The sequence below is a fragment of the Molothrus ater genome, chromosome 19, assembly GCF_012460135.2.
Source record: "Molothrus ater isolate BHLD 08-10-18 breed brown headed cowbird chromosome 19, BPBGC_Mater_1.1, whole genome shotgun sequence".
Lineage (NCBI taxonomy): Eukaryota > Metazoa > Chordata > Aves > Passeriformes > Icteridae > Molothrus > Molothrus ater.
Window position 1 is genome coordinate 5791096 of NC_050496.2, and position 22293 is coordinate 5813388.

At 53.7% G+C, this 22293-nt stretch overlaps 3 protein-coding genes across 4 annotated transcripts in view; 1 reads left to right on the forward strand and 2 right to left on the reverse strand.

The window, feature by feature from the left end:
• Positions 1–5880, reverse strand: part of TMEM104 (transmembrane protein 104) — a 43804-nt gene extending 37924 nt beyond the window's left edge. For both annotated transcript variants that reach the window (XM_036394771.2, XM_036394770.2), the window contains exons 1-4: positions 5793–5880; positions 4373–4497; positions 2452–2573; positions 469–550 (exon numbers count right to left, since the gene is read on the reverse strand). In XM_036394771.2, the coding sequence (XP_036250664.1) occupies positions 469–550; positions 2452–2573; positions 4373–4417 (249 nt within the window). In that variant the 5' untranslated portion in view covers positions 4418–4497; positions 5793–5880. The remainder of the gene's footprint in view (positions 1–468; positions 551–2451; positions 2574–4372; positions 4498–5792) is intronic.
• Positions 5881–6314: 434 nt separating this feature from the next.
• NAT9 (N-acetyltransferase 9 (putative)) lies at positions 6315–9744 on the forward strand. Its single transcript, XM_036394799.2, has 6 exons — positions 6315–6645; positions 7340–7449; positions 8430–8564; positions 8785–8844; positions 9023–9117; positions 9205–9744. Exons 1-6 carry the CDS (start codon positions 6569–6571, stop codon positions 9349–9351), a joined length of 624 nt encoding a protein of 207 aa, XP_036250692.1. The 5' UTR covers positions 6315–6568; the 3' UTR covers positions 9352–9744.
• A 2379-nt stretch (positions 9745–12123) lies between these two features.
• NHERF1 (NHERF family PDZ scaffold protein 1) lies at positions 12124–21961 on the reverse strand. The gene is made up of 6 exons (XM_036394815.2): positions 21527–21961; positions 15415–15576; positions 14509–14662; positions 13928–13968; positions 13312–13410; positions 12124–13182 (listed from the first exon to the last, which is right to left on the reverse strand). Exons 1-6 carry the CDS (start codon positions 21917–21919, stop codon positions 13030–13032), a joined length of 1002 nt encoding a protein of 333 aa, XP_036250708.1. The 5' UTR covers positions 21920–21961; the 3' UTR covers positions 12124–13029.
• Positions 21962–22293: the final 332 nt, after the last annotated feature.

Sequence of the window (22293 nt, forward strand, 5' to 3'; positions counted from 1 at the left end):
CCTCTGATCCAGTAAAGCCACAAGTAAGTTTCACAGCAAGGACATAATTCAGAACTGCCCACAACCTGGGATACTGCCCAAGTAACAGCAAGGACATCCCAGCCTGTCCCAGTTAAATGACCTGAGATCAGCAAGGATTTATAGTCCTCAGCACACTCCAAATGGCACCAATATATTGGCTGCCACCTCTCCACATTCACTGAGCAGCGCTTCTGGGCAAGGAGAGCGTGATCAGTAAGAAATGTGAACAGCACAAGAGATTTTTCAAAGCAGGAACAGAAAAGCCTGTCTTTAATGAGCAACCCCACAGGGAACTAACAGCTATATTTTATATGGCAAAGTTAAATACAGTAGAAATTTATTTCCTTAGAGTTAGTAACAAGACAAGGCAAAGATGCAAGGGAATGCCAGAAAAATCCTACGTGATAAAACAACAGGAGGAAAAGGAGAATTAAACCCCACACAAACCTTGCGTTTTTCCATTCTCTTCCATCTCAGCTGGGCATTTGCAGCAGCCATGGCTTCCACCACAAAGGTTGTAGTCATATAGCTACAGAGAGAAGAATTCAATTGATATCATCAGTAATAGTCAAGAACTGTCACTGAACAGAGATGGAGAATAATTCCCATCTATTTGTAGGAGAAAACAAACAAACCAAAACAATCCTTTTGCCAGCTCCCCACACCCTGTTTTGATAGTGTTTCATCTCAGTTTATTGCTTCCTTCTGCTCTTGAGATTCAGGTGTTCAAGCAGAGCACAATATGCAGTAAAATATAACACACCTTCAGATATAATAAGACACTTTAGATATTTGGAAGGCACATTCCTGGTGTTCCTGTGGGTTGAAGACAGCAAGAGAACTTTGATCTTAGAAAGCAAGTTTCCTTTCTCTTTTTAGAACCTAGGTCAAACCCAGTTCTTCTCTGAAGTTCATGGCAAAGATACTCTGGTCCCTTAAAGAATCTTACACAAATGGCATCAGAAGCAAAGCAGCAACACAAGAAAAAGCACACCGCACATGCAGGCAAATGCTGGAGGCCAGTGGAAAAGCTGTCCAGGGAGACAGGGAGAGCCACTGATGGAATGAATATCATTATCTCAGCTAAAACCAGTCCTGTAATATTAATCAATAAATTTTAAAACCCCCCTCAAATCAATCTTATTTAAGGCTTTAAAGTGGTTTCTCACTGCTTCAGGAACTGGACTTGCCTATTGAGTTCAAGTAAGAGATGAGTTTTGCAAGAATAAAAGGAAGTGCTGAGCCCTGTGTAGCAATTTTTGCCCAGGCTTTTCCTGCACCAAAGGTGCCCAGTGGGCATGAGGAAGTCACAAGTACCAGAACAAAAGCAACAGAGCTCCCAAGGCATGCAGCACTTTGAGCTGTGTCTTCTGAGTTTAATCCACTGCAGTTCTGGTACACAGATTTGGAGGTTTGTGCTCTCCTGCTGACCTTGAAGGATTGTCTGCTGGTGCTGAATTCCATATGCTGAATTTATGCTTTTAAACTAGTGTAGCTAAAAGGAATTGCTCCTAAAGCTCACAGTTACTGGTAACCCCACAGATATAATTTTACCAAGCCTTTGCAGCACCCAGCTTTGAGGTGGGGCAGTCACAAACATTTGACCATTCAGTCTCCCTGCACAGCAGCACAGAACAGATCCCAAAAGCTCTGCCTCCAAATCAAAGGCACATTCAGGCTGGCAGAACTGCTTACTGAAAAGGCTGGCACTTCAAAAGTCCATTTGCACAAATGGCAGGAGGGAATTTTGCTTTATTTTATTTTGAAGCCAATCAAGAAGATGGCAATTGGAGCAGTAACTCTTCAGAAATCAGTGCTGTAACCACAGCCTTCAGCTCCACCTGCTGCTCCAGCAGGGAGGTACCTGGGCAGGGGCTCACAGTGAACCAGCGTGACAAACAGGAGACCATCTCCAGAGTCTTGATCAGCAAAGGTCTGGAGGAGCTAAGACAGGCCTGGCTATACAGGAATTTGTGTTCCTGACACTCTTTCAGCTGTGAGAGCATTGTCAGAAGCCAAGAGAAAGCTTACACATCTGCAAGTCACAAAGCAAAGACTTGACCCAGTGCCACCTGCGACCTGGTTGGTGTTTGGGGAACTGATCTGTGACAGAAGTGAGCATGGAATGTATCCACAGTGAGGACAGTGTCAAAAAGGTAGTGGGGATAAAGGTCCCAGAAGACTCTGGACTGGAGGAAAAGTCCTTCCCATCAGTCAGGAAATGGGATGTACCAGAGAGTCAGGAAGTGCATCCTTCCAAATCAGACAACACCACTGCAGAAATCAACACTCAAGGAGCAGAGGGACAGAGCACACAGAAAAACAGCAAAAGTCTTTGCACTGTCCTCATCCAGCTGAACCTCCCAATCCCCTAAAGACACACACAGACACAGACATACACACACACACACACACAAACACACATCCTACCTCATAAATCCCAGGAACATCAGGAGGACAAGGCTGACGAGCCACCCTGCCGTGGCAAAGGCCTTGGGCATGGTCAGGGCTCCTGTTCCAACAATGAGGTTGAACATGTACACCAGGCCAACCTGCAACCAGCCACATGATCCAGCATCAGAGTGTGCCAGGAATCATCCAAAACACCCCACATACACCCTGATGTAAATGGAGAGGGCAATCCCTGAGCCAGCAGGGTGGGAACAAGCCCAGGTGAGAAATACCTGGAGGAAGGGACTGAAATCCAAAAAAAACAATGTAGGTGTCAGCACATTTCTGGAAAAACAGCTATTCCCCTGCATTTTTCTAATTATTTTAAATTATTTTTTTCTCTCTAGCTTGTAAAGTTATAAAGTGCATGAGATTTGTTTGTTTTCGAATCACTGCCTTCTACCAGAAGGTCTGTGCAGTGGGTTGGGGTCTCTCCTTTTTTTCTGACCCAAACACAAGCAGTTATGGCTATGTACCTTTCAGGACCTTTTATTCTCAGTCAAGCAAGAAATATCAAAAAAGAATTCTAATTCAAAGCCTGCTTGCTATTTTACCAGTAAGAAGCTGAGCATATTGTGAAGAAGGGATTTTACTTCCTGAAGTGAAAGAATTTTATCTTCTCTGGCAATGAGCTTTTTCAGTGTCCAGAGACAAAAGAGAACTCTGCAAGGGGACAAGACCCCCCCCAGGCTAAGAATTTAGCTCATTTAAAGATCAAAAACTGCCAAAGTTGTTGTGCATTAGTGGGGTCTTTTTTTAATATAGGTCAGAGTCCCTCCAGAGAAATACCAGTAAAGAGCTGTGTATGAGCAGACTTTTCTGGGTGTGGAGCAATTAACATCAGGAGAACAATTCCCCAGTGACACTGAGAGAACTTCACTGGCATAAGCACAGCAAATTCATCTTTTGGTGAACATCCCAGAACCATGATTTTCCTTTGGTCAAGCAGAAATGAGAATGGTGCCTGGAATGTTCAGCCAGGTTAGACATCTTCAGGGAAAGAGGAGAGGCTCAGCCTTTGAGATTGCTCTAGGAAACTCATGCAGCACCAGCATAACAATGTAAGAGCAGGTGACACTAATCCTTGAGGGTCCAGACATCCCAGTTACTGTCTTCTCCATTTTCTCAGTTGTGACCTATTTCTGCAGCCTAATATCCACTTCTCCTATACTTAATCATTAACAGGGAGATGAAAATTTTAAAGCATTTAAAATCCAACACAGATTTCAGGGCTGGTTCTAAATTTATTGAGTTGACTTAAAAAGAAAAAAGTGTTTACAAAGTGGTGTTTTTAAAAGCTGACATTTTGTGAAGACTTGTGGCTATGAAAACCAGTATTTCCAGTAATATAGGAAAGCAGTAATTGGCTCTGCAGTTGCACAGGACACCACATTACAGGGAAGAAACCTCTAAATTACTCACTTCCACTGAAGTGGTATAAAACAAATTACTGCAACAGCTGCAGCTAAGTAAACTTTGAGAAATTCAGGGGAAAATGTTTACATAAAGCAACAAAAGGGAAGAAAGTGGCATAGTTTCAATATCCAAGTCCCCCCCTGTCTATTCCAAAGACAATTTGGGTTGATGAAAACATTAACAAAATGTAAGAAAGTAGGCAGAAGGATGAAGAGCTGGTATGGGACATGAAGCTTTCTGTAGCACTTTTAGATCTATACTTCAAGCACACATCATCCCTTTACCTTATGAAAAATGATCTGTGATGTAAAAAAAACCCCATGTAACTACAAACACTAAGCATCTTTAACCACCCTTTGACCCCCATAATCTCTTGAAATGCTGAGGTTATGTCCATGAGGAAGTAGGATTTGCAAGCAAAATGCTGAGGAAAGAGGATTTTGAAAAAAAACTTGTGACCAAACCCACAAGCAGTGGAACTTACATAAGGAGAGTAAAGCTCTCCGGTGTCAGTGATGCCACCTGCCATCCTGGAGAGGGAGGGAAACCCCAGAGCAAAGCCAGAAGGGTGTTTTGGGGAGGGTGTTTTCAACTTCTGTCACCTTTAACCTAGGGAAACATCATAAACTGTGTTATCTTTGCTGGAAAAAGGAAGAACTCACAAGTTAGCTCTGGCACATCAGTTTTCTGGTATTTGAACAGACTTCAGCAGGATCTTGCCCTTCAGACAGACCCCACTCAGCAGCACCACTTGGTTCAATACTCTGTGAGAAGTTTTCATACCTGTTAAACTGGTTTAAAAGCAACCAAAAGGCCCTGCCCTTTCACAGCATGTGATGACCAAACTTCATCTTCTCCAAACAGCCAGAGGGGCTGTTCCAGACAACTGAAACCTCAAGAGGAAAAATTACTACCTTGAGGATGATCTCAAACTGCTGCTTCTCATGCAGCAACAACTCCTTGCAAACATGTGCCTCCCATAAATAAAAAAACCAGCATAAAGCCTCTCCTCCTAAATTCAAGTACAGAAATAAGTAGACAAATTAAAATATTTGACCTATTAAAGACACACCAAGATGCTTTTCATGCACCAACATTTCCAAAGCAGAAGTATCTGGGAAGCTTTACATTGTCTCTAAAAAACTAGACGTGTATGGAGGAACTGAAGCCTTCTGGAAGGTTTCAGTGTCAATAATTAGCCATAATTGCATTAAGGGCTTCACATTTCTACATGTGCTCCTACTCAGCCACACCAGCTGGGACAAACCATCAGCACAAGCTGAGCTCTACTACAAAACCCAGTTATAAGCTTGTACACCTACGCTGAATGCCAGGAACGAATCAGGCAGCATAACTCACTGAGGTCATAACTGGACCAGCCTCAGAAGGAGAGATCAAACACCACCTTTTACAACAAACTCAAAACACTGAAGCCAAGCTTGGTAAAAACAGAGCCAGCAGAAAGACAACGGACGCTCCGGGACGCGGCCGGGGCCAGCGTGTCCCTGTGCAGGTCCCCAGCCTAGGCAGGGGGAAACCGGACACCAGGAGCCCCGAGGGCACCAGAGCCCCCCGAGGGCACCAGAGCCCTCCGGCCCTCCCCTGGCCTATACCACAGACGGAACGCTGCTCGCACCCCCTGCCCTCTCCGGGGGAACTCCCCTCGCCCCACAGAGCGCCGACAACCCCGGCAGCCCTCCTCACCCCAGGGCGGTCTCCCCAGGCCGGGGTCCCTCCGCTCACGGTGCACACCCCGCCCCACAGCAGGACCCTCCCCAGGCCTGTCCCCGCTCGTCCAGCCCCTTCCCAGTCCTCGTCCCACGCTGTCCCCACACAGGGCCGCTCCAAAGCTCCTGTGAGGGCCGCGTCCCGCCCGGGGCCCGCGGGACCCCCCAGCCCCTCACCAGCGCCAGCAGCTCGTGCCGGCGGCCCCGCCCCCGGCCGCGCGGGGGCACTCACGGCGCACGCGCTGGCCGAGAGCGGGGACCTTCCGCGCACGTGACAGGGACGCGGGGCGGGGTGAAGGAGGCGATCATGATTGGGTGAGGGTAGGGGCGGGGCATGGGAGGGGACGGGGCGGGGCCCCAAGGGGCGCGATCACGAGTGGGCGCGGCCTAGAAGGGGGCGTGACACGGAAATGGAGTGGGGCAGAAAGGGGCGTGGCCGTATCAGGAAGGGGCGAGTCCAGGAGAGGCAGGGGCGGGGCGGGGATGGCAGGGGCGGGGACAGGGAGAAGACACCGACCGATGATTAGGCCACAGGAGGAGCGGGGCCGAGGGAGAGGCGGGGCCTCGCGGGAACATGGGCGGGGGATTGGGGGTGGAGTCGTGGAGAGGCGGGGCGGGGACGTGGCACGAAAGGGGCGGGGTCGCACGGAGCCGAGCGATGACGCCACACATGTCGTAGCAGGACGGCCCCGGGTCTGTGCGCATGCGTGGAAGGCCGTAGGGCGGGCACTCGTGAGCTCCCCGGTGCCGGTTCCCATCGGTCCCGGGTCCCCGTCGGGATGTCGGAGCAGGGATTCGGGCCTGTTAATGCGGCCGTATTGGTGAGACCTGGGAGATCCGCACTGTGAGAGCCGCCTCTCGCTCGCGAAAGGCGCCAGGCCGCGTTGCCCTATCCCTTGGCCTTGCCGGAGACACGGAGCGGGGTGCGGTGTCTCCCCCTCAGTGCAGAGGCCATGAAGATTAATCAGGACACGGTGCTGCGGGGCAAGAAGGTGACGCTGGTGCCCTACACCGCTGCACACGTGCCCCGGTACGTGCCCGTGTCCTCCTCGGACGCTCCTGCAGGGTCCCATTCCAGTTCTCCCTTTGCAGACAGTGCTGGGGTCAGGACAGGTGGCTGCCAGCCGCAGGGCCCGCTTCCCCGGGGAGTCAGTCAGCGAGGTGCCCTCAGTGCCCTGGGATGGCAGCTCCATCCCTGTCACCGCTGAGCTCTGTGCCAGCTCTGCTGTCAGGGAGAGCATCTGTGCCGCTGGGAGATCCCCGGCTCTGAAGGAACACGGCAGTTCTTCCGTTCATTCAGGCCTTTCCCTGGTGACGGTGGAAGAGCAAAGCTTCAGCGTGTAAAGCCAGGTGGATGGTTGATGAATTAGGCATGCCAACCATTTGTAAAGTAAATCAGCACAAAGATACCAGCATTAGTGTTTTCTCAGTGTCCAGGAGGTGCTGTGTCAGTGTTGCTCAGGATGAAATGGACCAGAACTCCAAAACATCAGGTGTGCATTGAGCACTCCAGACAAAGCCACAGGACAGGCAAACTTCCTAAATTTCCAGAGGGCATTGTGTTCCATAAAGGACAGAGGCTTGTAGATACATTTTAAGTTGCCACAAAAGCTGGGCTGGTGTTTCCAGAGCTGCTTGTGATGGGCTGACCCCTAGAGTCCTGGGAGGGATCCTCCTGAGGTGCTGCAGCTGGGGCAGTGATGTGGGGCTGGGTCCATTGCCAGGTACCACGAGTGGATGCAGTCGGAGGAGCTGCAGCGACTGACAGCCTCGGAGCCCCTGAGCCTGGAGCAGGAGTACGAAATGCAGCGCAGCTGGCGGGATGATGCTGACAGTGAGCATCTGGAATGCTTTCTGATGGAGGGTGGGAGTGGTGAGCAGGTCCTTTCCATTCTGGGAAGAACTCTCAGTGAGCTGTGAGTGCCCTGTGAGTGAGTTCCCGTAAGCCAGAGGGGATGTGACACTTTCTACAACAGCAGCTTGAACAGGTTTTCTCATTACAGCTGGTATATATTCAGGGAAGTGGAGAATATCCACTTCCTCGAGCTGTTTGTGTCTTTTTTATGCAGTTTTCCAGAGACTGTAGTGATTCATTTCACACAGCATTTTGTGCTGAGCTAAAAATCATTAAGCATCACTCCTGCACAGCCAACACTCCCCAGGTCTGATTTTTGCAAAAAGGTAGAAGGATATACAAAAGGTAGAAGGAAATACAACAAAGGTTGTATTTCTCCTTGATAAATTGTATGATTTTATGATCTCCTGGTTGAGGTGTGTTGACTGAATTGGTTCCTTGACTCTCCTACAGGTAATGAATCACTGCCCATAAAAGCCTGGTAGAAATTTAGTGAGCTGAAAAATACTGAAGCTGGCAAAGGGCTCAGTCTGGAGCATTTGTCTTAGGTGGCATAAAAAAACCTTACTCAAAGCGGCAATAATGTGGACCAGGTGAATCACTCAGTCTCAGCCTCTTGTGCACCAAAACAATTCTTTGCCCCAACTTGCTGCTGAGTAAGACAAGGCAAGGAGACCTCAGACATGGGAAGAAAGTTTTCACACTTCTTCCACAGGCTGTCTCTAGTCTTGGTGTCTGTGTCACCCTCACAAAAGGTTTTTCCAAGTATTTCTTTCCTTTCTGCAGGTGGGAACAGGCACACCTGGTGTGGGAAGCCAAATTATTAACCCTTCCTTGCTGTTAACATGTGGAAACTATTATTCCTCTGTCCATTACACACCTTTAATTTCATTCTTTGGTCATTTATGAATAATTATCAGCACACTCTGAAGATGCTGCCACACTCTTGTTTTCCCCAGAGTGCACCTTCATCGTGCTGGACTCAGAGCGCTGGCCTGGGCAGGTGGAGGAGAACTCCATGGTTGGGGATGTGAATCTCTTCCTCACCAACACCGAGGACCCGACTGTGGGCGAGATCGAAATCATGATTGCAGGTCAAGTTCTGCTTCACAGCTTGGGGCTCTGTCACTGTGGCTGCGTGCTGCAGAGAGGTGTTGATGTTCCTGCGTCAGATTTTTATTCTCATGCTTTACCATGGCTGTTCAGCCCTGATCAGCCCATGGCGTGTCCAGGTCACAGCCTCTTCTGAGAAGTGCCTGGTGTGGCTGGTGTGTCTTGCCCAACTGGATGCTGACTCTGTGCTGTCTCTTTCAGAGCCCAGCTGCCGTGGCAGAGGGTTTGGCAAGGAGGCAACTCTGCTGATGATGGTCTATGGTGAGGGTGGCTCAGTGCACAGGAACAGGAGTGTGGGGGGCTGAGGTCTCGGAACACATAATTCCCAGTGATACAGGCAGGGTAGCAAGGGATGCATCTGCCCCACAGGACAGGAGTCCTGTGCTTTTACAGATGTGGCATGTAATAGAAGTGCCTCTCTCTCTGATTTCTCCTGCAGGAGTGAGAAAACTGGGGATCACCAAGTTTGAGGCTAAGATTGGTCAGGAAAATGAAGCCAGTATCTGCATGTTCAAAAAGCTTCACTTTAAGGAGGTGCAGTAACAGCCCATCTCCCCAGAGAATGTGAGCAGCATTTGCCATGTGGCTGGGGTTGAGCTGCTTTCTCTGTGTGTGCTGCAGGTTGCTGTGAACAGCATTTTCCAGGAGGTGACGCTGAGGCTGGATGTCAGTGACCAGGAGAGACAGTGGCTCCTGGAGCAGACAGACCACGTGGAGGAGAAGAGTTATGCTGAGCTGAAGCAGCCAGCTGGGGTGCTGGACACCTGACAGACACCTCCAGACACCAGCTGCGTTTCCAGGGAGAAGTTGGACCTTGTTGCAAGGTCTGGGTGTGGAGGACACCAGAGAGCCAACACTGGAACTGTCCTGTCTCCTTCAGCTGTTTTGTCATCTTGTCACCTTTGCACTTTGCTCCACCAGTCAGGATTACTACCTGAAATTTGGACCTGGAGAACAGCCACTAACTCACAGGTTTAGCTAGGAATGACTCTAACTTTGATTTGCTGTTCCAGCAGAGCCTAAAATCACCAGCAGTTGATTCCTGGACAAGCAGAAACTTCTCCCACTGCTCTTAAATCAGGATTCATCAGCGAGGAGGTTTCATATACTGGCAGCTCATTCTTTTTTATTCTTGAATAAAAAATAAAAAAATCACAAAGATCTGAGGTGCCTGAGCACTATGTGTGGCTAAGCTGCTTTCTTTGACAGCTCAAAAAGTGGCTTAGAAGTTGTAAAGGATAGCAGAGACTCTTTAAACCCAGTTTCCTGAGGTGTGGTAGGTTGCAGGGGGCACTGCTGCGTCCTGGCAGGGAGAAACTCAGATGTGGGTGAGCACAAACAAAGGGCAAGTTAATATGATGGAAATTGTTGAAACTGGCTGATCAAGGCTAGAGCTGAGCCCCACCACTATGAGGGGGCTGAGAGCTGCAGGAGGCTTCTGAGACAAAACCCCTTCAGCTTCAGGGCTGTGCTCCAGGTCTGAAAACCTCAGGCCAGCAGTGATGTTGCACTTCATTTTCCTTGGTTGCTTTGATGAAAGTAAGGAGAACACACTGAAAGGAGGCAGCTCCCTTCTTCCACCAGCTCAGGACTCGCTCTGCTGAGCCTGGAGGGTCCATTTGCTGCTCTCTACCAAGATAAAGATGAATGTGGGGGAAATATCTCTTACTGGGGGGCAGATATATTTAGGGCAGGAGTTATCCAGCCTCTGTTGCAGTAGATCTGAGATCCATGGATGAAAAAGAGGCACTTGCCTGACTCCCACTGGACAAACTTCCCTGTGCAGTTACTCAGCCTGACCTGTCCTGCCCTACACACTGTCCACAGCAGGGAAGCTGCTAAGAGGAGAGAACAGAAGGTAAGAAGGATAACTGATGTTCCTGTGTGTTTTCATACTGTAACAGCAGCTCTAGTCCTAGACCACAAATTATCTGTTTCAGTGATAGAAGATCAGGTAATAACTTTCAGATTTGCCGAGGGATGTTTTGGAGATTGGCAGTCTGTGGAATTTTTATTGTTGCTGTGCCTGTGTTTTTAGGGCCTGGGGTCTTTAGTTTTCCAATTTTAGCTAATTTAAATACATTATTCCTGTGACTAATATTAAAGCCAACTATGGGAACAGTGTATCGTGGCATTTTAAACAAGTATTTAGTGTGGATTTAGTTGTAGTGAAAGCTTTGTGTGGTAATAAAGTGAAGAGCTGCTCTACTTCCTGCTGGGATTACCATGACAAGGGCTACTAATCCTCCTGCCCCTCAGATTTGCAGAACCTGCTGGGTGAACTGCTGGCTCTGGTGCTCCTTCCGTGAAGTGTCTCTCTGCCAGAGGAGCAAGGAAACTGGCAGGAGAGATGTAGCTGGGCTGGGATTTGCTCCCCTAAAACCCGACCAATGTGGGAAAAATAATTTCTTTTAACCTCTGCTGCCAGGAGGAAGAGGCAGGGTGATCTCCTGTTGCAGCTCCTGTGCCCAGCTGGTTGCTCTGGAGCCAGTGAGGGCCCTGCTTGGCATCCCCGGGCTCCGCAGGCGGCTGGGAACAGCCTTTCCCTGGCAACCCTCAACGAAGTTGGGTATGTCCCGGAGCTCTGCCCACCCCAAAGGCTGGGGAGAAGAGTCCTGGCAGGGCTCAAACAGGGCTCCCACAGGGAACCAGTGCCCAGCTGCTCTGACGAGGCCAAGAGGCAAAAGATGCTGCTGGGACCCACTGGGTGCCCCTGCTCCTGCCCTGCTCCCTGTGGCATCCATCCCAGGTTGGGGTGTCCTGCTGCCCCAATGGGATAAGGATGGGAAAACAGGGCTCACCTTCCCTCAGAGGACACGTCTTTGGAGGATGAGACAAGCTGGAATGGGCTCCCCCAGCTTCCAGGAGGAAGTGACGGCCTGCACATCTCCAGGAATCTGGTGGCACTTTGTCACCTAGGTGTTACTTGAGGTGCAAAGATCTGTGACCATTTGTGTGCTCACGTGGAAAAGCTTCTTTGCAGATTTGGAGCACAAAACAAGAGTGTGCAGAAGGGGAGGAAGCAAAGATACCAGACAGAGGCCAGGCACAGCCCTGCCTTGTCCTACTGTGCCACCAGTCTGGCCCCACTGAGCCACCCAAGGCTACATCCATTCATTCAGAGGGACAAGCACCCCTCCCCTCACTGATCCCCCTGCCTTCCCTCAACCCAGGTACAACCCAGACTCATCCCAAAAACCCCTGTAGGGGCTGGGGGCACATTTGGGCTGCCCGAAACAAAGCTACTGCCCTCCAGCCTGGCCAGCAGACCCAGATTAGAGCTTTGCATCACCCCCCTCCCCCACCCTGCCCCCCTCACTCCCCAGGGGATTAAAGCTCATTAATCACCCCCAGGCATTAACCCCCACTGGGACCAGCCAGTGCCTCCTCAACCCCCTCAACCTGTCCCCATCATGTGCTGAGAGGTACCAAACCAGGCTCAGTGTCCCCCAGTTACCCATTTTTCCCCCAAGCCCCAGAAGGCCACAGCAAGCCCTCTGCACCCCCTAGGCTCTGGAAGGATTTAGCCTTAAACCAGACTTGTGAAGTCAGAAAGGTTTATTCCAGTAAACAGAATTTCTCTTGAGCTCAACAGTACAACAACACCTGATTGCAGCACATGGAAACAAAACATCCACAGGAAGAATTTCCACAAAATACAGGTAAAAAAAAATAGATGTGATTGGAAAAACACTCATTTCAGAAAAAAAAAACCAAAAAGTCTGTGAGAAGCTTTTAAATTAAACAGTGTTGGATTCAAACCCTGATTGGCTCTGTCTCCAGCAGTGTGCAGGAGCAAAGGAGACTATTATTGCTTGCTGTGCTGGCTCCAGACACCCTCTCCTCTCCCAAAATTTGCCCCAGGGCAGGGTGCTGGGCACCCCACAGTGCTGGGCACCCATGCCCCTCCTTGCAGCTGAAGAGGCAAAGGGACAGGGTCATTGTGGACGGAGCTTGCCAGGCCAGGGTCAAATACCCTGGCTGTGGTCAGTGGCTGGGCAGGTGGGGTTTGGGAGAAGACACTAAAAGCCTCAGGTTTTACAGCTAAAGGGTAATTTTGGGTAGGAAATCTCAAATGGAGATGAGGTTTGGGGTGGAGGAAGAAACAGGGAACAGTGGGGACCAGGAGTGTTGGGCATCAGGCCACCCTAAACCCTTGATCCCTCCCAAACCCCTGCTTGTGCTTACCAGGGTGTGCAGGGCTTCAAGGCAGGGCTGGAGGAGCACCCTGGGGATGAGCTTTCGGGAGGGGGGACCCCCAGCACTCCTGGGCCAGAACCCCTCTGCAGGGATGCTCACTGGCCACCAAAGCCCAGCACTTGGGTAAGGGTGGTAGGGAGCAGCTCCACATCTCTACCATGAGCTCATGGCAGGGAGGAGAGGAGTGCAGGAGAGGTGGGTAAGGGGCTGGGGGGGCTAGAAGACACCCACCCTGCCTCAGGGCCTTCACAGGTTGCTGAATAGTTCATTTTTCTTGCTCCAGTCCATCTGGGGTGCCCTCTTGCTGGTGCGCTTCTGGTGCGCCCGCTCCTTGGCCACAGCCAGCGGGATGTCAAGGTCCAGGAGGGAGCCAGATGCGGAGTGGCGTTTGTCACCCTCCTGTGTGAGAGGTTGGGGCTGAGAGGGGGTGTCAGCCCCACGGTGTGTCCCCTGGGCAGCCCCATGGTGGGGGCTCAGCCCAGATCCTGCTTCCCAGGCACCGCCTCCCCCCAGCACTCCCAGCCCTACCTGGCTGTGGCTCTCCCTGGAGCAGGGGGACACGGCCGGCGCCGCGGGGCTGGGGGGGCTCTCGGACACTGACTGCGACCGCGGCTCTGCCCCGTTTTCCTGAGGGGAGCAGGGAGGCAGTGTGAGCTCCAGCCCTGGGGCTTGACAACAGCCTCCAGAGCTGCAAGTCCCACCCAGGGGGCCATGAAATCCGTCCTTCCTGCACGTAATCCCCTGCAAGCCCCAGGCACATAAATACCTCTAGCGCTGCCCATCAGGGCGGGGAAGGATTAAACCCCGGCCTGACTGCCCTGGCTTTAGCAGGAGGAGGAGGAGGAGGGTGGCTGCAGGGCTGGGTGCTACTTCCCTACTGCAGCACAAGGGCTCCCAGCCCTGGAGTATCAGAAGGCAAAAGAGAGCAGGAAAACAGCCACTTCCATGAAACTCAGCACCACAAGCATCCCCCTTCCTGAAGGACACCAGTTCCCTTCCCAGTGGCACCAGCTCTTGTGTGGCAGGCTGAGGCCACTGCGGTATCTGGTGGCAACCCCCACCCATGGGCAGAGGGAACATGAACAGGAGGGTCTCTGACTGGAGATGGGCACACATGGAATTAAAATCAAGACAAGGCTCTTACCTTCCCTATATCACCATTGGCTACTGGTTCTGGCAAGGGACCTGTGGGATAAGGACACAGGCAGTGAGGATGTGTTTGCTCTGTCCCCTTGCCAGTGGAGGGCAAGCCAAGGCTGTACATGGCCAATGCTCACACAACACTGCCCAGGGTCTGGTCAGGTCCTGAATTTTTTAACCACCCACTGCAGCCAGCCCCATGGCACACGGGAATGGTGCCATGCTGCCAGACACATCCCCATGATGGCAGCCATGATGTGGAGCCCAGTGAGACCCCTTCCCCATCCTCCTGGGGACCACTGTGACAGCAGAGGAGAGCAAAGGGCAGCTGATGCCTGTTTGCTCCCCAAGCCATAAACCCTGCCAAAGTGCAACCCAGGGCCATAAACCTGCCCACGTCAGCCCCACCAGCCCTGCATGGGGCCCCTGGCTAAGCAGGGAGACGCCAAAGCCAGGTGATTCTGCTTGGCCCCAAGGTGATAAGGCCACCTCCCAGGGCTCAGCACCCTTAGGTTTGGTGAGAAGGTGACACAGAGCCACCAGAGGTGGCACAAACCCCTCCCAGCAGCACAGTCCCCAGCCCACCTGTCAGGTGCTGCTCTGAGGGCACCACCTTGCACTTCTTGAAGAACTCATCTGTGAGGACGTCCACCACCAGCAGCCTGGTCTCGTCACCACTCGCCTTGATGGCTGCCACCACGTCACTGTGCTGCTTGCCCTCCATGCACACACCATTCACCTGCAGGTACCACATCACCATTGGAGCTGGGGCACATCCATCCCACAGAGGCACCAGGCAGGGGTCAGGTACCAGCCTTGGTACCAGTCATAATCCCAGCACAGCCACTCCATAGCCCCCACAGGCATTCATGGCCTCGCAGAGATTAGCAGTGAAGCCAGAAAAACCTCATTAAAAGCAGATTTTCCTCTGAGTAATTGGCATGGGGTTGAATGGGCAAAGCTGGCAGGGAACTCCCAGCAGCACATGGAGCCGGGGCTGGCTCAAAACCTTTGTGTCAAGTGATGGTCTCCAGAAACCCCACAAGCTTCACCCCAGAAGAGGCAGCAGTCCCAACACCCTGGTGAGCAGCAGGGCTGGGGCTCAGCTGGTCCTTGCTCTCATGGATCATCATCCCACACGGCACAAACCTGAGCTCATCTCCACCCCGGTCACACCTGACAGCAGGACTTGCAACCATCGTGCACCTTGTCCCAGCCTGTGCCACCCCAGGGGATCCCCAGGAACAGTGCTACTGCTAATTAACCCCCAGACAGCTAATTAATGCTCAGTCCCAGCCCTCCACAGTGCTGCACCCGTGGGTGGGGACCGGCAGGCTGGTGCAGGTTGGGCGGCTGTGCCGTGAGTCACCAGCAGCACCAGGGACACTGTGTGCCTTCCTGGCCAAGGGCAGCTGTGTCCCAGGCACCAGGATGTGAGAGAGTGCCAAGCTTTCAGAGAGCCCCCTCTGACCTCCCCTGAGCCCAGCACACCTCTATGATGCGGTCCTGGGGGGCCAGCCCTGCTGCCTCAGCCGGCGAGCCGGGGTCGACGGCGCGCACGTACTGCCCTGGGCGACTCTTGTCACTGTGCAGGTTGAAGCCGTAGCCATCAGGGCCCTTCTTCATGTGGCACAGCCGAGGTCTTAGCTCCTCCTGCAATGGGAACAATCTCTGGGTGAACTGCTCCCGGACCCCCCAACAACCAAGGACAGCACCAGGAACCCCAGAGAGCTGCTGGAGCACCAGAGACACCATCCTCAGGTGGCCACCTGTGGGCACTGACACCTCAAGATAGGATGCAGGGTGCCAAACACTCTATGGTCCTGGGCTCTAATTAATTAATTAGGTTCAGGGCACACTAATTGCAGTGAAACATTGAAGAAACTTGTTATTATGTGTGTATTCCCAGACCACGCTCTTCCTTTTGGGATCAGGACTGCAATTGCCATGAAGGTGGAGGAGGAAACACAGCCCAGGTGGCTGGGAAGCAACCCCACTCCACCCCATCCCACTCGGGAAGCTTTGGCTACTGGAGAGGTGCTGGCACAGGTCCCCTGCATCACACCCCTGCCAACTGCCCCTCCCCATGGCAAACCAGCCATGGGCTCAGGGAGATGCCCCCCCCAGAGCACCCCACAGCCATTGTCAGCAGGGAAAGGGCACACAGGGCTTGGGCAGGCAGCTGGAACCCAGATGGAGCAGCTGTAATGCTGAGGCACCTCCATGCCCCAGCATGACCTTCCAGAATTGCAAAACAGAAACCAGCTCCACTGGGGCAGTGTGACTGGGACGTTCACCTCTCCAGAAGGCAACACCCAGCTCATCTGCACCTGATTTCACCTTGACCTGTGGATCCACCAGTACCTGGAGCCAGGCAACCCCGCTGGGGCAGCCACAGCCACTGACTTGGCCCCCTTGGTGCCCTCTAAGCTCCCCACATGGTGAGCAGCAGGAAGAAGCAGGAGCTTCCCCAGGAGCCTGGCACACAGGAACTGCCTTTACTCACCCAGCAGGGAGTGGGATGTCCAAGAAGCATCAGAGGAACCAGGTGACATAAACCAGACACCTGCAGGTCACACTGTCAGAACTGCTCTGACCCTAGCACCCAATACCACTTTTACAATTTATATATAAAATGGTTTGATCCCACCTTGACCACCAGAACCTGGGCTTTGGTTGGGCTCTCCCAGCAGCCAAGGCTCACTCAAACTGCTGGAATATTCCTCACCAAGGGGGTGTATTTAATCTTTCATCTGAGATAATTTTTTCTCTGTGGGTACCCATAGCATCACTGAGGACAGGCACTGCAGGAATTTGCCCTCCCACACCTGCACCAGGGTGCTCTTTACCCCCTGTACTCTTGCATCTTGCCATGAAATCACCTTTGCCCACAGCAGGGAAAACCTGGGTCCTGGGGTGCTGACACCCCATATCTGACACACTGGTGTGGCACAGGGTCCCACACGGGCTGGGATGACACATTTACAATTGCTAAGCCCAGCACTGCAATAAAGCCCTGATAAAGCCCCATCCTCTTGCGCAACACCTTCCTTCATGGTCAAGGCCGGCCACCACCCCAGCACCACCTGACAACACCCTGGGAAGGGAGGTGCAGGCAGCACCCAGCACATCTGCCAGGAGTGAAGGTGATCCCGAGATGCCTCAGCCCTGGCATGCAGGACTTGGTCTCCACGTGTGTCAGCTGCACATGCCCCATGCAACAGCCCAGCTGTGGATTCCCTGGCTGGGTGGAGCATTGTGACCCCCTCGACTTCGCCCCTTCTGCCCTCCCGTCCCCACACCGTGTCCAGGTGGCAGCAGGTTCACGGGGTGTGACAGCAGAAATCCCAAGCAATGGTGGGAACAGACAATACCCAAAATAACGACAAAAGGCAGGAGCTGCTGGATGAAGGTAGCACCTCCCCAGATTCCTGCCCTGGCTCAAACCTGAGCAAGGGTTCAGGCTCTGGAGCACCCATGCTGCTGGTGCCCTTGGCAGCACTGTGGGGCTGCTCCACGCCGATAGCTCAGGACAAAGCCAGAGGGAGCACCCAGCAAGCGGGGCTGGCAGCGCTCCCGGGTGAGGAGGAGGAGGAGGAGGGAGGGCTCTGCTCCCACCCATACCAACAAAGCCCTGGCAGCCTGGGCTCCCTGAGATGCTGGTGCCATGATTTTTTGGGGGGATGGGAAGTCCTGCAGGGTGCACAGATGTCTCAGGACACAGGGACAGGTCATGGCAGTGAGGGAGGCACTGATCCTGCAAAGGCAGCTGGCCAGAGCAGCAGCACTGGCTGCAAGGGCAGCCTGGCCAAGCCATGACCCGGCCCCCCAGCAGCCTCCCACCAGCAGCTGGCAGCTCCTCCAGCCCAGCATGCCAGGCTGCCTGACCCTCCCCAAGTCACAAAAACCCTGCAGGCAGCCACCATTCTGCCATCCAGAGAGGAAAACAAATGCATCTGATCGTCCAGCAGCCGTATCCTGCCCATCCATGGGGTGAGCACCCCATGGCAGTGCATCCTTTCAGCCCCAAAGTCCCCTTTAGGCTGAACAACATGAGGCAAGAGGGTTTGGGGCCAACAACCCAAGAATACCCGTGGCTATGGAGCTGGGAGCTGGGCAGTGGAAATGCCCCTAATTTCTCTAAGCTGCTGCATCCTGTCCTGCAAGGCCAGCAGCTCTCCTGCCATGCTGGGATTAGCTGGCAGAGCCTTGTTACAAGCAATTACAACCTCAGTCAGGGAGGGCAGTGGGGGGAGCTGGAATCAGCCCCTGCAGAAGCATCCCATGCCACCCCTCTCCTCTACACCCAGGGAAGGCAGAGAGGTCTCTGTCTGTAGAGATGCCCGCTTGGGATGAGCACTTCAGGAGCATTGCACTGCCGCTCCTACCCTGAAACAGGATTTGGGGCACACCCAGATGCTTCTCCTCCCGCAGCACCTTCAGCCACCTGGCAGGACCAGCAATCCCAGGATTGTGGGGACCTCAGCTGCACAGCATGTCAGGACTCACACCCCATTTCCCAGGCACTCAATAGCAATTTCAGGACAGCTTTTGAAGCCTCAAGTCCCAGGAAATTCCCTGCAGCCCTACAAGCAGCATCAAGCCTGCTGGCGGCAGCAACCTTCCCAGTTACTCAAAGAGAAACACAAGAGCTCTGAGGATGCCTGAGCCAGCAAATTCACACGGGTCCCAAAATCTGGCTCACACATTCGAGCTTCATACAAAGGGGATGCAAAGCAGCCTCCTTTGCAGCATCCCTGTCACGTCCTGTTTGACTGGAGCTGCTTTTCATGCAGCTGCCTTGAGAGGAAATTTAATTCATTTCCTAATTAAACTCCAGCTACCCCAGTGCAACGCTCACAATGCTGGGGGATCTGCTCCCTGTTACACTCTGAAACCCAGCCCTGGGAGGCTCTCCCAGGTTTTACAAGAAGGGATGAGCCTTGCTGGCAGGAAGGGCTCTAATTTAACACTAAATTTGCAAGAGGGAAGCCTGAGGCTGGTAGCAAATGCCTTGCCCTGGTACCAGAGCACTGTGCTGGCAGCACCTGGTGCTGCCTTGGGAACACTCTGCAGCTTGTATGAAACTTTCTCAAGACACTCCCGAGCAGCTGAAGCCTCCGGAAATAAAGACGGAGGCAGGCAAACTGTCACAGCTCTTGGTGGGGGACATCCCCACAGCACAGGGCCCCAGGAAGTGGGGCTGACCTGAGGGGTGTGAAACTGTCACCACACTGGCTCAGCACCGCAGACAGGAATGCATGGACCAGCTTCCCAGGGAGGCTCAGAACCTCCACCACAGCATCAGGGGGATTTGCACACTCAAGGTTTGATAGGAATGAAAAAGGAGCCCATGACGAGTCTCCTACATCTGCCTGAGGGATCCGTGGGGGTATCTGAGATCCCTGGCAGTACCAATGATGCAGGACCCAGTATAGTTTGGGGAGAGAATGGATTCTGCTGGAAGGTGGGAGACATTAAACATTGCTCACCACAAGCAGCTCTCCCAGCTCCTGAGCGTCTCCAGGCTTGTTAAACAAATAAAGGCAAGTCCAGCCCAATAAAGCAAACAGAACTCTGACACGTGCAAATCTCCTGCTTCCTCTGTGATCCCAGGAAATCCTACCAACCCACAGTGATGGGATGGGGCTGCAGGGGGATGGAGCAGCCAGCACTGGTTGCCTGCCAGTGGCCAGAAACAGGCTACCAGAGTGTTCCTGCCTCACTGGAGAGAAATCCCTTTCTGCCTGCTCCGGCTTGGCTCAGCATCCCACCCTGCTTGGTGGGTGCCTGGCCTGGGCGATATCTCCAAACCCACTTTTCCACTGGGCCCTGCCCCCAGCCGCAAGATTTCCTGCTGCTACCTGTTGAGAAACCGTCTGGGGCCTTGTGGCAATGTCACCCCACATCACCTGCTTCCTGATCTAGTGAGGAGAGAAACCGCTACCAGAGAAACCGTCAGTAGTAACCGTGCATGGGCTGTGCTCTGAGCCTGCTCCCCAAAACTGTGGGGAATCTTCAGCCAAGACTGTCCCCCAAAGCCCATGAGGTATCTCCAGCTGGGGCTGTCTCCCAAAATCCTGTGGGGCCTCTGCAGCTTCCTAAGCTCTTTCTATCACTCCAACCAACACAGAGAGCAGGCAGCAGTCCCACAGCATGAGAGGGCTCCATCCTCTTTGGGGACTGCACCTCCTTAGCCCCCAAGCTGGGCAGGGGACTCACCTGAGCTGCATTAAGAACATCCCTTTTATTTTTCCCAGCCCATGGAGAGGTCTGGGAGCAGAAAGCAGAGCAGAGTCTGGCTAGCCCCGAGGGAGTGCTGGCACTGTGACATACGGGAGAGCAGGCACGTTCTCTCTGCATGGGGCAGCTCCAGGGCCCAGCGCGGGGCCACACGTGAGGGACCTGGGATCATACAGGGGACAGCGAGCAAGACAGCACAGGGATAAAACATTGCTGTTCCCACCCAAATAAGCCCATCAAGGAGGTGCTGGAGTGATGTTTTAGCCAGGCAGTGATGAGAGCTATGCCTGCAGTGGATCAGCCCAACGAGGGGAACAAGCACAGGCTAAAGTCCAACAGGAGATACAGCTCAAAACCACCTAATCCTCAGCAAAACCCTATGTTGATAGCAGCTCAGCGAGGCACCAAGGTCTTCTTGGAGCTCAGCATCAACACTGGGAAGGCTCCACTACACCAACCTCTCTGGGAACAGGTCATAAGATTTCCCCAGAAGGTTCCTCACAGTGGGAGCTCAAAAGGCTGCTGCCCAGGGAGCCATCCACATGTCTGTTGTAACAACAAACACGTCTTTGCTGGGTAAATAAAAAAGCAGTATTCTCTCCCAGAGCCCCGAGCGTTTCTTAGGAACCGCTTGGGGCATGAAAGGTCAGCTGTTTCTCAATTCCTCACCTTTCTACATCACTTTGTTTGTGCAACTGCTCACTCCCACGCGTGCTTAAGGCCAACATTCCTGAGTTAGGAAGCGTCTGTGGGGACTGCCAGGATCAAGCCCCCAGCCCGGGAAGAGCTCTGCTATCTCCACTCCACAGCAGAGACTGAACACACTCAAAGCAGGAGTGACTACTACCAATACCAGCAGCCTCAGCCCCGAAAAACCTCTGCCACGGGTTTTTTGTTGTATTTTGGGGGGGGGGGGTGTTATTGACGGCCCCCCTCAGCCCAGTTCTGGGCTCAGCTGCACGTCAAAGCTCCCCCTGTTGCTTTTCTCACCCCGTTTTACCGGCCCCGCAGCACAGGACAACGGGTTCAGTGGTGGGTCCAACCAGCCCGGTGCGCCCGCCTACCCCCGCCCGTCACTGACACGGCTGGGAGACAGGACCATTTAGAGAAAAAAAACCATTTAAAATAAAAAAGGCAAAGCAGCCGGGCGCGGCAGGACCCGGGGCTTCTGGGGAGCCGCGTTTAAAGCAAAGTAAAAAAAGAAAGAATCGAGACCGAAACCACACAAACCGCCCAGGGCAGCCGCGGCTCCCGCTCGCTCGTTTGGAAGGCGACCGCGGCCGGTCGCAAGCCCTCCTCCTCGGACAACACCCTCTGCCCCGAAAACTTCCGAGCCCCAGTCTCCCGGCCGCTCATTTACCCGCTGGTCGCCACCACCGGGCTCCCGCGCCGCGGGCTCCGCTGGCGCCGGAGCCGCCTGCCCGCCGACCACCGGCGGCTCGGCACCCGCCCCGCCCTGCTTCGGCAGCTGATCCTCGGCTGTCGAGTCTACGACGAGGAGGCTGACGGTGCCGGCGGCGGCGCGGATCCGCTCCACCACCTGCTGATGGCTCTCCCGCTCCACGTTCTCGCCGTCCACCTCCAGCAGCCGGTCCCCAGCGCGCAGCCCCGACCGCTCGGCCGGCGAGCCCGCCTCCACCAGACGGATGAACTGGCCCGGCTTGCCCTTCTCGCCGTGCAGGTGGAAGCCGTACCCATCCGGGCCGCGCTCCAGGCGGCACAGCCGGGCGGCGGGGCCCGCGCCGCTGCTCATGGCGGGGGAAGCGGCGGAGCAGCAGCGGGCCAGTCCCGCCACCCGCACTCAGCGCACTGCGCGGCAACGGGCCCGCGGTATAGATTATATAGGGGGCGGGGCGCGGGGCCGGCGGCCGCCAATCGGAGCGCGGGATGAGACGATGCCCGCCAAATAAGGACAGTAATTGGGCGTGGTTATGCAAAAATTAGAGGTGCGGTTATGCAAATGTAGCATGCCGAGTATGCAAATGTGCTCTCGCCCCGGTGGGGCGCTCTGGGCGCGGCGCCGCGGGGTGGCGGTGCCTGCAGCGGGACCGGACCGCTCCCGCTGGGGTCCGACCCTTCCACTCCCCCGCAGCCACGTCCGCCTGCCCTTGGTGCCACCCGAGCCCA

Bases quoted from the DNA above. Each gene is read 5' to 3' on its own strand.
- NAT9 (XM_036394799.2), top strand. From the start codon at position 6,569: ATGAAGATTAATCAGGACACGGTGCTGCGGGGCAAGAAGGTGACGCTG. The intron at 6,646-7,339 runs GTACGTGCCCGT...GTCCATTGCCAG, and splicing joins ACCGCTGCACACGTGCCCCG to GTACCACGAGTGGATGCAGT. The intron at 9,118-9,204 runs GTGCAGTAACAG...TGTGTGCTGCAG, and splicing joins AAAAGCTTCACTTTAAGGAG to GTTGCTGTGAACAGCATTTT.
- NHERF1 (XM_036394815.2), bottom strand. From the start codon at position 21,919: ATGAGCAGCGGCGCGGGCCCCGCCGCCCGGCTGTGCCGCCTGGAGCGC. The intron at 14,663-15,414 runs GTGTGCTGGGCT...TGGTACCTGCAG, and splicing joins CCCAGGACCGCATCATAGAG to GTGAATGGTGTGTGCATGGA. The intron at 13,969-14,508 runs GTGGGCTGGGGA...CTTATCCCACAG, and splicing joins CTCAGAGCAGCACCTGACAG to GTCCCTTGCCAGAACCAGTA.